The 12,745-nt window shown below is 47.5% G+C and overlaps 1 protein-coding gene across 1 annotated transcript in view; it reads right to left on the reverse strand.

The window, feature by feature from the left end:
• The window catches only part of LOC110508016 (rho guanine nucleotide exchange factor 17), a 116,390-nt gene that overhangs the window by 2,634 nt on the left and 101,011 nt on the right, over positions 1-12,745 (reverse strand). Inside the window, exons 5-20 of the mRNA XM_036964958.1 lie at positions 11,107-11,199; positions 10,032-10,217; positions 9,867-9,917; positions 9,380-9,489; positions 8,448-8,533; positions 7,650-7,768; positions 6,977-7,184; positions 6,788-6,861; positions 6,447-6,634; positions 4,998-5,239; positions 4,638-4,905; positions 3,128-3,214; positions 2,795-3,011; positions 1,498-1,672; positions 838-1,113; positions 1-731 (exon numbers count right to left, since the gene is read on the reverse strand). The exon at positions 1-731 is cut by the window's left edge and continues 2,634 nt beyond it. Of these exons, the coding sequence (XP_036820853.1) occupies positions 526-731; positions 838-1,113; positions 1,498-1,672; positions 2,795-3,011; positions 3,128-3,214; positions 4,638-4,905; positions 4,998-5,239; positions 6,447-6,634; positions 6,788-6,861; positions 6,977-7,184; positions 7,650-7,768; positions 8,448-8,533; positions 9,380-9,489; positions 9,867-9,917; positions 10,032-10,217; positions 11,107-11,199 (2,586 nt within the window). The 3' untranslated portion in view covers positions 1-525. The remainder of the gene's footprint in view (positions 732-837; positions 1,114-1,497; positions 1,673-2,794; positions 3,012-3,127; positions 3,215-4,637; positions 4,906-4,997; positions 5,240-6,446; positions 6,635-6,787; positions 6,862-6,976; positions 7,185-7,649; positions 7,769-8,447; positions 8,534-9,379; positions 9,490-9,866; positions 9,918-10,031; positions 10,218-11,106; positions 11,200-12,745) is intronic.

The following is a 12,745-nucleotide window of genomic DNA, read 5'->3' on the forward strand; positions in this document are numbered from 1 at the left end:
TTCCCTCTCTCTCTTGTTCCCTCTCTCTCTTGTTCCCTCTCTCTCTTGTTCCATCTCTCTCTTGTTCCATCTCTCTCTTGTTCCCTCTCTCTCTTGTTCCCTCTCTCTCTTGTTCCCTCTCCAAGTAAAGTCTGTAGAGTTTCATTATGACACGGAGTCCACAGACTGAGCAATACAAGTGGAGGGTGATTTACGCCGAAACACCAAGCACACACCACTCAGCGATTAACAACACACACAGTTGCATCGGCATAAACTAAAACAACAGAAACCTGGTTTAAAGTGAGCCTGTAGTTTTTCAGTCTGGGCTAACAACACCCATGCACAGAGAGATCAGAAGATTGAGCAAAGGACAAAAAAACTGGACCTAATAAAAAGGGGGAGGGGTTTAAAGAGGAGGGCGGGGTTTGTGTGCGGTTTCAGCTGAGGGTGGGGTTTAAAGGGGTCAGAGAACTCTCCAAGGCAGTACTGTATGTTGCTGGTGCTTAGGGGGTGGGCTTTATCAAATGGGGCCGGCTGATTGGCTCAGACCCTCCACAGCAGTAAGTGGTTGGTGCTGTCGTCCCGCCCCACTGTCTCACTGCTGCTATTGGTCAGCCGGAAGTCCTCATAGCCGTCGCCACCTGAGATCACCAGCTGATTGGTTTTGACGGGAAGGAGGGCGGAGGCTCGTCGGTGAGAGGAGTCCCGCCTCTGCAGACCCCCATTACCCCCGTCAACACCACTCTGGGCTGGAGACAGAGGAGTTCAAAGGTCACAAATATGGAAGTATCCATTTAAACATTGTATGACAAATGTGTTTGTAAGAAATAATGGTGCGTGAAGTGACGTGGTTACCTGTGGTATCGGCGGGAAAGGGGAAGTTGACATCGAAGCCTTCAGGTAGTTCTATGGAGGTGAGGAACCTCACATGGCCAGTGTGTCCGTGAGCGGAGCCCATGGGGGTCAGAGGTGACCGCAGCGTCCCTGACACAGTCCCAGAGCTGACGGCTGGGATAGACAGGGTCAGGACCACCCCTGCGCTGGTCCCGATCCACAGCAGGTCCTTACAACCCAGGAGAGCTGTGATCCTCAGACACGCTGCCTTGTGTTGCCGGATGATCGCATCTGAACCTGGAGAGGGGATGAGAATGGTGGAGGGCAAGGTGAGAGAGAGAGGAATGCGAGAGAGAGAGAGAGAGAGAGAGAGAGAGAGAGAGAGAGAGAGAGAGGAATGCGAGAGAGAGAGAGAGAGAGGAATGCGAGAGAGAGAGAGAGAGAGAGAGAGAGAGAGAGAGAGAGAGAGAGAGAGAGAGAGAGAGAGAGAGAGAGAGAGAGAGAGAGAGAGAGAGAGAGAGAGAGAGAGTGCTTTCTGGTGCTGCCATCTACTGGTTAAGACTAATGTGTTATGTGTAATTTGTGTGTATGTGTGTGTGTGTGTGTGTGTGTTAACTGCCGTCGTTAAGGCAGTAAAGGTCTACGATGTTTAGGACACTTATGGTGTGTGCTCTGTGTTACCTGCAAGCATCTTGTGCACGGCGGGAGCCACGTCCACCTCGGTCAGGCTTTCCCAGGTCTGGGCGTGGTAAAGTCTGATCTGGGCACTTCCCTGGAGCGCCAGCCACACCCCCTGGCCGTAGCTCACCATGCAGGTAACACACCTACTGCTGTCTGTGCCCACCTGGAACCAGTGCTGCAGGGGAGAGAGAGAGAGGTTACAACCACCCATCAGGGGCAGCAGGTAGTCTAGTGGTTAGAGCGTTGGACTAGTAACCAGCACGTAGCCTAGTGGTTAGAGCGTTGGACTAGTAACCAGCAGGTAGCCTAGTGGTTAGAGTGTTGGACTAGTAACCAGCAGGTAGCCTAGTGGTTAGAGTGTTGGACTAGTAACCAGCAGGTAGCCTAGTGGTTAGAGTGGTGGACTAGTAACCAGCAGGTAGCCTAGTGGTTAGAGTGTTGGACTAGTAACCAGCACGTAGCCTAGTGGTTAGAGTGTTGGACTAGTAACCAGCAGGTAGCCTAGTGGTTAGAGTGTTGGACTAGTAACCAGCAGGTAGCCTAGTGGTTAGAGTGTTGGACTAGTAACCAGCAGGTAGCCTAGTGGTTAGAGCGTTGGACTAGTAACCAGCAGGTAGCCTAGTGGTTAGAGTGTTGGACTAGTAACCAGCAGGTAGCCTAGTGGTTAGAGCGTTGGACTAGTAACCAGCAGGTAGTCTAGTGGTTAGAGCGTTGGACTAGTAACCAGCAGGTAGCCTAGTGGTTAGAGCGTTGGACTAGTAACCAGCATATAGCCTAGTGGTTAGAGCGTTGGACTAGTAACCAGCAGGTAGCCTAGGGGTTAGAGCGTTGGACTAGTAACCAGCAGGTAGCCTAGTGGTTAGAGCGTTGGACTAGTAACCAGCAGATAGCCTAGTGGTTAGAGATTTGGACTAATAACCAGCAGGTAGCCTAGTGGTTAGAGATTTGGACTAGTAACCAGCAGGTAGCCTAGTGGTTAGAGATTTGGACTAGTAACCAGCAGGTAGCCTAGTGGTTAGAGTGTTGGACTAGTAACCAGCAGGTAGCCTAGTGGTTAGAGCGTTGGACTAGTAACCGAAAGGTTGCAAGATCAAATCCCCGAGCCGATGTGGTAAAAATGTCGTTCTGCCCCTGAACAAGGCAGTTAACCCACTGTTCCCCGGTAGGCCGTCATTGAAAATTATAATTTATTTTTAACTTACTTGCCTAGTTAAATAAAGGTAAAATATATATATATTTTTAAATCAGTTCATTCACCCATCGTTCCATCCATCTTGTGACTGGACTGTGATCATACCTCTTGCACCAGTGTGGTTGTGTTGATGATGAGAACGCGGTTCTGTGAACCACACCACAGCTTCCCACCGACCGGGACCATCTTAGTGACAGGACTACTGGGCGTGCCCAGACTCAACGTCTGAGATGACTGGGCGTCCCAGAAACTCCCCGCCTCCCTCTGGTAGACGATCACTTCTCCGTTGGCCAGGGACACAAACACCTTGTTGTCCAGGTAGCTGAGAGAAGAGAGGGAGGAGATTGTCAGACATTGAAGTAGTATGTCACCAAATAAAGTCACGATAAAGAGGAAGACTTCTCTGATGTGGGCTACCATGAAAGCAGCCAGACTCACAGAATACACAGGATGGGGGCAGAATGCTGCATCTTCATGCTGTTCTTACGGTTCCGGATGTTGTCTGATGACTGGTACACATGGATACTGACAGAGGGAGTTCAAAACACGGAGTTAGGATTTCAACGTGTGTCTGTGTGTGTGTGTGTGTCTGTCTGTGTTAGAGGTCGACCGATTAATCGGAATGGCCAATTAATTAGGGCCGATTTCAAGTTTTCTGTATTTTTGGACACCGATTTGGCCAATTATTATTATTATTAATTTTTTTACACCATTATTTAATCTTTATTTAACTTGGCGAGTCAGTTAAGAACACATTCTTATTTTCAATGACGGCCTAGAAACGGTGGGTTAACTGCCTTGTTCAGGAGCAGAACGACAGATTTTCACCTCGTCAGCTCGGGGGATCCAATCTTGCAACCTTACAGTTAACTAGTCCAACGCAATAAAGACCTGCCTCTCTCTCGTTGCACTCCACAAGGAGACTGCCTGTTACGTGAATGAAGTAAGCCAAAGTAAGTTGCTAGCTAGTTAAACTTATCTTATAAAAAACAATCAATCAATCATAATCACTAGTTAACTACACATGGTTGATGATATTACTAGATATTATCTAGCGTGTCCTGCGTTGCATATAATCTGACTGAGCATACAAGCGTACAAGTATCTAAGTATCTGACTGAGCGGTGGTAGGCAGAAGCAGGCACGTAAACATTCATTCAACAGCACTTTTGTGCGTTTTGCCAGCAGCTCTTCGTTGTGCGTCAAGCATTGCGCTGTTTATGACTTCAAGCCTATCAACTCCTGAGATGAGGCTGGTGTAACCGATGTGAAATGGCTGGCTAGTTAGCGCGAGCTAATAGCGTTTCAAACGTCACTCGCTCTGAGCCTTGGAGTGGTTGTTTCCCTTGCTCTGCATGGGTAACGCTGCTTTGATGGTGGCTGTTGTCATTGTGTTGCTGGTTCGAGCCCAGAGAGGAGCGAGGAGAGGGACGGAAGCTATACTGTTACACTGGCAATAATAAAGTGCCTATAAGAGCATCTAATAGTCAAAGGTTAATGAAATACAAATGGTATAGAGGGAAATAGTCTTATAATTCCTATAATAACTACAACCTAAAACTTCTTAACTGGGAATATTGAAGACTCATGTTAAAAGGAACCACCAGATTTCATATGTTCTCATGTTCTGAGCAAGGAACTGAAACGTTAGCTTTCTTACATGGCACATATTGCACTTTTATTTTCTTCTCCAACACTTTGTTTTTGCATTATTTAAACCAAATTGAACATGTTTCATTATTTACTTGAGGCTAAATAGATTTTATTGATGTATTATATTAAGTTAAAATCAGTTTTAATTCAGTATTGTTGTAATTGTCATTATTACAAATAAAACATTAAAAAAATCGGCCGATTAATCGGTATCGGCCTTTTTGGTCCTCCAATGATCGGTATCGGTATTGAAAAATCACAATCGGTCGACCTCTAGTCTGTGTTGTGCGTTTACCATCCGTCCTCTGTGCCCAGCCACACAGAGCTCTGGTAAGCCTCCGGGTCAATGCTGAGCAGATCCTCCAGACTGGCTCTAGTGAAGGATCCCCGGGAGGAGCGGCGCATCGCTCTCCCGTCCATGGGGCTCTCGCTGTGGGGTCGACCTCTTCCACCCACCCCTGGCCTGCCTGGAGCTCCATAAGGACTGGCCTCTGGGTAGTCCTGCTCCTCCTCACTACTGGTGGTCTCTGTAGCCATGTCCTTAGAACCAGACCCCTCCTCATCTAGGACAGAGGGACAAAGGCATAGTCGTTACCAGGGCTGGATGAATGGATGGCTTGGGTGTGTGTGTGTGTGTGTGTGTGTCTGTACTCACTGCCATAGCTGGATGACACAGTAGAGTGACTGGCTTGGCTCTGCAGAGTGGAGGAGGGGCTAGGAGAATCTTCATCGTCCGTGTCATCACTGTCAAACGGAACTAACTCTGGACCCGCCCCTGAAGGGGGCTCGGTCAGCTGCAGCGACGAATGAGAAATAGAGATGTGTAGCTGCTGCTGGGATGGGGTGGAGTCGACAGCTACACGGGGAGGGGCAGGGAAGGGGTCCACTCCACGTTCCCTAGGAGACACAGGTTGCAGGATGCTGATTGGTTAGAAGTCAGTAACGTTAGCATTACAAGCATTGCAGGACATCAACAGTAAAGACTGATACATGTGTGTTTGTACAATATGCTCTGTGTACCAACCTCCCCTTGAGTCCAGGGACTGATACATGTGTGTTTGTACAATATGCTCTGTGTACCAACCTCCCCTTGAGTCCAGGGACTGATACGTGTGTGTTTGTACAATATGCTCTGTGTACCAACCTCCCCTTGAGTCCAGGGACTGATACATGTGTGTTTGTACACTATGCTCTGTGTACCAACCTCCCCTTGAGTCCAGGGACTGATACATGTGTGTTTGTACAATATGCTCTGTGTACCAACCTCCCCTTGAGTCCAGGGACTGATACATGTGTGTTTGTACAATATGCTCTGTGTACCAACCTCCCCTTGAGTCCAGGGACTGATACATGTGTGTTTGTACACTATGCTCTGTGTACCAACCTCCCCTTGAGTCCAGGGACTGATACGTGTGTGTTTGTACACTATGCTCTGTGTACCAACCTCCCCTTGAGTCCAGGGACTGATATGTGTGTGTTTGTACACTATGCTCTGTGTACCAACCTCCCCTTGAGTCCAGGGACTGATATGTGTGTGTTTGTACACTATGCTCTGTGTACCAACCTCCCCTTGAGTCCAGGGACTGATATGTGTGTGTTTGTACACTATGCTCTGTGTACCAACCTCCCCTTGAGTCCAGGGACTGATACATGTGTGTTTGTACACTATGCTCTGTGTACCAACCTCCCCTTGAGTCCAGGGACTGATACGTGTGTGTTTGTACACTATGCTCTGTGTACCAACCTCCCCTTGAGTCCAGGGACTGATACGTGTGTGTTTGTACACTATGCTCTGTGTACCAACCTCCCCTTGAGTCCAGGGACTGATATGTGTGTGTTTGTACACTATGCTCTGTGTACCAACCTCCCCTTGAGTCCAGGGACTGATACATGTGTGTTTGTACAATATGCTCTGTGTACCAACCTCCCCTTGAGTCCAGGGACTGATATGTGTGTGTTTGTACACTATGCTCTGTGTACCAACCTCCCCTTGAGTCCAGGGACTGATATGTGTGTGTTTGTACACTATGCTCTGTGTACCAACCTCCCCTTGAGTCCAGGGACTGATACATGTGTGTTTGTACACTATGCTCTGTGTACCAACCTCCCCTTGAGTCCAGGGACCGCGGCGATGCAGATGATCCTAGCAGAGCAGACAGCTATACAGGCCTCTACAGTAGGCTGGTCTCTGATGTTGAGCAGACACACCTGGCCCACGTAACCATCACTGTTACACACCCACACCTCACTGCTGCTCTCTGGACAACTGTGGCTGGGGGAGGCACAGGAGAACTGGAGAGGGAGGCACAGGGCAGGGTGGAAGGGAAAGGACTATGAATACTTAAGTAGGTGTGTTCTCCATCACAAAACCCTCAGCTTTACCGTAGACAGGCAGAATGGCCAGGTAACCATGTCACATCACCAGGGCAGGCTGGTCCCTCTCACCTGCATCCCACTACGAGTCTTCATAATGGGGATAGCCTTCAGGAACTCTGGGTCCCACTGGTCCTTATTCATTGCTACACACACAGGACAAAGGAAGTGCGAAATGGAGGTTATTAACTTAAGAGTTTGAGCTCAAGAGAAAGACAAGTGAATTATACAATGTTACATAACAAACGTGTTTCCTCGTACCCAGTTGCTTCTTGGCATCTTCGAAGGCCTGTTGGAAGTTACTGCGTGTGTCTGGGGAGCTGAACTCGAAGACGAAGCTGGTTTCTGCCGAGGCAGTGGTCAGCTCCAGCTTGGTGGGCAGGAAGCTCATACTGAAGGCTAGAGACTGTTTCTCTGCAAGCTCCCTGTGGACCGACGTCATCAGGTCCTTTATCACATCATCCAGAGACTGAGGAGAGAGAGGGGAGGGAGGGGGAGAGGGGAGGGAGGGGGGAGAGGGGAGGGAGGGGGAGAGGGGAGGGAGGGATGGGGGAGGGAGAGAGAGAGGGGAGGGAGGGGGGGGTGGAGGGAGAGAGAGAGGGGATGGAAGGGAGGGCAGGTGGGAGGAATGGAGGGGGGAGGGGAGGGAGGGAGAGAGGGGGAGAGAGAGAGAGGGGAGGGAGAGAGAGGGAAGGGAGGGAGAGGGAGGGAGGGGAGGGCAAGGTGGGAGGGAGGGAGGAGAGGAGGGAAGGGGGAGAGGGCAGGGAGGAGTAGGGAGAGAGGGGAGGGAGGGGGAGAGAAATTAGGTTTGTTAAAGTAGATTTCTCAGAGAGCGAGAGAGAGAGAGAGAGAGAGAGAGAGAGAGAGAGAGAGAGAGAGAGGAACTAAATGTAAATGTGTATGAGATTTGCTAGATGTGAGGTGTGTGTGTTACCTGGTGAGGGAAGCTGAGAGTCTCTGATAGTTTGCTGATGTGTCCCAGTGTACTCAGGTCCTCGTCCAGTCGACCAATCATCTTCTGGATGGTCTCTTTGTTGGTTGCCTGGGAGGGGCCTTACATACAGGAAAACAGATGATGACATCTGACCTCTGATACTCACAGGAAACTACAGATCCCATGAGCACTGTGATACAGGAAGAACTACAGTATAATATCAGACACATATAAACTACACATCCCATGAGCACTGGGATGTAGGAAGAACTACAGTATAATCTCAGGTACATATAAAACTACACATCCCATGAGCACTGGGATGCAGGAAGAACTACAGTATAATCTCAGATACATATAAAACTACACATCCCATGAGCACTGGGATGCAGGAAGAACTACAGAATAATCTCAGATACATATCAAAATAAAAATGTAATTGTCACTGTCACATGCGCCGAATACACCTTACTGTGACATGCTTACTTACAAGCCTTTAACCAACAATGCAGTTAAGAAAATATTTACAAAATAAACTAAAAAATGTAAATACATGAAGGTAATTTCAGACTATAAACTACAGATCCCATGAACACTGGAATACAGGAAGAACTAAAGTATAATTTCAGATACATATAAACTACACATCCCATGAACACTGGAATACAGGAAGAACTAAAGTATAATTTCAGATACATATAAACTACACATCCCATGAACACTGGAATACAGGAAGAACTACAGCATAATTTCAGATACATATAAACTACACATCCCATGAGCCCTCAGGAGACTTACTTTTCACAATCTCCACATCCTCTAGGGGAAGTTTCCACAGGAACTTATATTTACTGGAAGTGTCGATCACACTGGCAGCAGAGTACCTGGAAGAGGGGGGGATGGAAAGACGTGAGGACAGAGAGAAAAACAGTTATTTCTGTGTACGATGCAGAAAGCGTAATGTGTTTCAGGCAACACCAGGGGGCAGCAAGACAGTCTCCTTTTATTTAACACAGCAAAAGTATGGGGTGAACCCATAGAGAAGGATAGAGGCCTCTAGTAGCCAAAAATACGTATTAGTATGGGCAGTATTACTATGGGTGAACCAAGGGGCCAGGGTTCCGGTTTCGTCTACTACAGTCTTGCTTCAGTACTGCAGTTTAACTGAAGTCCGGCCCAGGAAGTCAGTTTCCATAGACGGTCCCGATTTGAAAAAGTCCCGATTTGAAAATTCCTTTAGTCATCATTTTTGTGCACAAAACATCCATTCAATTATTCAAATAACTGATGCTGAGGCAGATTTTTTTTTAAATCACAAAGATATTAACACTTTATATTCATCCAATGTCTGTCATGTTTCTGGTTGACGTGATGAGCTGCTCCTGTGCACATTCAGTCTAGTACGCATGTGAAGTTGGGCTGTGGAAACAGAATGTTACCCGGATATAGACGCTCCACATATCGGCGTATACGAATGTGAGTAGATTACGTTGAAAACAAAAGGGCTCTAGTTCTTTTATACCTCAATGTGGGAAACGTAGGGTTTAGGTTAGGGACCTAACATTAACCCATACAGTCTCCACTCATCAAATAGGGATTCCCAGGAGGAATGAGTGGAATGGAAAAATACAAGATGGACTGATCTGTCTGTTGTCATTCTATATTGTGACTCAGAAGCTCAAGCAGCTACATTGCAGGTTTGTGTGTGTGAGAGTGTGTGTGAGGCTCACAGGCTCATGGAGCTGCGTCTCAGGGATCCAGACTTCCTCTTTAGGGTGGTGCAGATGAGCAGATCACTGAAGAGGAAGAGAGAACGGTCCTTCTTACCCCCCACGGTCTTCTGCAGAGTGAGAAAGAGAGAGAGGAGAGAGAGTTGAGTGAGGAGAGAGAGAGAGAGGAGAGAGAGACAGAGGAGAGAGACAAAGAAGAGAGAGGAGAGAGGCAGAGAGAGAGAGGAGAAAGACAGAGAGAGGTGAGTGGAGAGAGAGAGGAGCGAGGAGAGAGACAGAGACAGAGAAAAATAGTGAGAGAAAGCGTGAAAGAATGAGAGGGAGAGAGACATCCAATACTTCTTATCTGTTATCTAGATTGATATCTGACAGAGGGCAGTATCAGAGAGATGTCACTCAGTAGAGTATCTATGGTCTCTGCTGTCAGTCTGGAAGACCGTCATAATGTCACACGGTCAATCAATCAGTCTGAGTGTCTCAGTCTCACCGCCTCCATCACCATCTCCTGTCTCAGGAACTTCCTCATTGGGTTGAGGATCTGACCGAGAGAGAGAGATTACAATCATTATTACAGTACTATCAACTTTGAGATAGTGAAAGAAAGCAGTGTGAGTATATATATATATATATATATATTATGTAAGTGTCCTACATCTCTGACGTGTTCTACTCCCTCGATGTGGGCTTCTATCTCCTGCATGACGCGTGTCTCTTTCTCCACCTCCTCCGCAGAGCGACGCCCCTTATTGATCTTCTCAGCCAATCGCTTGATGTCTCTCTGGGCGTCCAATAGCAATGGGTGGTCTGGATGTTCCTCGGGAGTGTGCTTCAACAGATCCTAGAGAACAGGGACACACACATTTGACTACCAAGGAGCTTCATCTGCAGGAGAATATGAATCCAAATACACGTTTACATCTTCATCTTTACATCTTCATCTTTACACCTTCATCTGTACACCATCTTTACACCTTCATCTGTACACCTTCATCTTTACATCTTCATCTGTACACCTTCATCTGTACACCTTCATCTTCATCTTTACACCTTCATCTGTACACCTTCATCTTTACATCTTCATCTGTACACCTTCATCTTCATCTTTACACCTTCATTTTTACATCTTCATCTTTACACCTTCATCTTTACACCTTCATCTGTACACCTTCATCTTCATCTTTACACCTTCATCTGTACACCTTTATCTTCACACCTTCATCTTCATCTTTACACCTTCATCTGTACACCTTCATCTTTACATCTTCATCTGTACACCTTCATCTTCACACCTTCATCTTCATCTTTACACCTTCATCTGTACACCTTCATCTTCATCTTTACACCTTCATCTGTACACCTTCATCTTTACATCTTCATCTGTACACCTTCATCTTCATCTGTACACCTTCATCTTTCATACGTAGGCCTTAAACACTAAACTGGTTGACATTGAGGAAACAGCTAGGTCAGGAGAAGCCTGGGTCTCATCTCAGACTTTAACCCAGTTAGGCAGAGGGGAGGAGACTCACCTTGACCAGTTAGGCAGAGGGGAGGAGACTCACCTTGACCAATTAGGCAGAGGGGAGGAGACTCACCTTGACCAATTAGGCAGAGGGGAGGAGACTCACCTTGACCAATTAGGCAGAGGGGAGGAGACTCACCTTGACCAATTAGGCAGAGGGGAGGAGACTCACCTTGACCAATTAGGCAGAGGGGAGGAGACTCACCTTGACCAACAGCTCATAACGGGGGATCCTCTGGACAGGCTTGATCATCAGATCACCCAGGGCCTGCTTCTCCTTGTTCTCACGCATACTGGTCTGTGGGGGGGAGATAGAGAGGAAGGTGGGAGATAGAAGGAGCGGCAGTAGGGAAGAGAGAAGAGAGACAGAAGAGAAAGAGAGGAGAGAAAGGGAGAGAGAAGAGAGAGAGAGAAGAGAGAGAAGAGAGAGAAGAGAGAGAGAAAGGGAGAGAGAGAGAAAGGGAGAGAGAAGAGCGAGAGAAGAGAAGAGCGATAAAGGGAGAGAGAAGAGCGAGAAAGGGAGAGAGAAAGGGAGAGAGAAAGGGAGAGAGAAGATAGAGAAAGGGAGAGAGAAGAGAGAAAGGGAGAGAGAAAGGGAGAGAGCAGAGAGAGAATGGGAGAAAAAGGGAGAGAGAAAGGGAGAGAGAAGAGAGATAAGAGAGAGAAAGGGATAGAGAAGGGGAGAGAAAGGGAGAGAAAGGGAGAGAGAAGAGAGAGAAAGGGAGAGAGAAGAGAGAGAAAGGGAGAGAGAAGAGAGAGAAAGGGAGAGAGAAGAGAGAGAAAGGGAGAGAGAAAGGGAGAGAGAAAGGGAGAGAGAAAGGGAGAGAAAGGGAGAGAGAAGAGAGAGAGAAAGGGAGAGAAGGGAGAGAGAAAGGGAGAGAAAGGGAGAGAGAAAGGGAGAGAGAAGAGAGAGAAAGGGAGAGAGAAGAGAGAGAGAAAGGGAGAGAAGGGAGAGAGAAAGGGAGAGAGAAAGGGAGAACGGGGCAGTTCTAGTCAGACCGACATATACAGTGTGAATAATCTGTCTGGTTTCTCCACAGACACTAGATGGCGGTATGGTTACACATTCTGATCACTCACCCTCCTGTTACATCTGGAGTACTTCTCCTGTCTTATCCGGTGTCCTGTGTGAATTTAAGTATGCTCTCTCTAATTCTCTCTTTCTCTCTCTCGGAGGACCTGAGCCCTAGGACCATGCCTCAGGACTACATGTCCTGATGACTCCTTGTTGTCCCCAGTTCACCTGGCCGTGCTGCTGCTCCAGTTTCAACTGTTCTGCCTGCTGCTATGGAACCCTGACCTGTTCACTGGACGTGCTACCTGTCCCAGACCTGCTGTTTTCAACTCTCTAGAGACAGCAGGAGCGGTAGAGATAGTCTTAATGATCGGCTATGAAAAGCCAACTGACATTTACTCCTGAGGTGCTGACCTGTTGCACCCTCTACAACCACTGTGATTATTATTATTTGACCCTGCTGGTCATTTAAGAACATTTGAACATCTTGGCCATGTTCTGTTATAATCTCCACCCGGCACAGCCAGAAGAGGACTGGCCACCCCACATAGCCTGGTTCCTCTCTAGGTTTCTTCCTAGGTTTTGGCCTTTCTAGGGAGTTTTTCCCTAGCCACCGTGCTTCTACACCTGCATTGCTTGCTGTTTGGGGTTTTAGGCTGGGTTTCTGTACAGCACTTTGAGATATCAGCTGATGTACGAGGGGCTATATAAATAAATTTGATTTGATTTTGACCGAGTCACTGAAGAAGACCTGTGACTTTTAACAGTCATCATCTAGTCTGGTCAAAGGTCAACTATAGAGGGGAGAAAAACAACAGCTGATAGGGTT

Source organism: Oncorhynchus mykiss, chromosome 27 (assembly GCF_013265735.2).
Source record: "Oncorhynchus mykiss isolate Arlee chromosome 27, USDA_OmykA_1.1, whole genome shotgun sequence".
NCBI classification, from domain to species: Eukaryota; Metazoa; Chordata; class Actinopteri; order Salmoniformes; family Salmonidae; genus Oncorhynchus; species Oncorhynchus mykiss.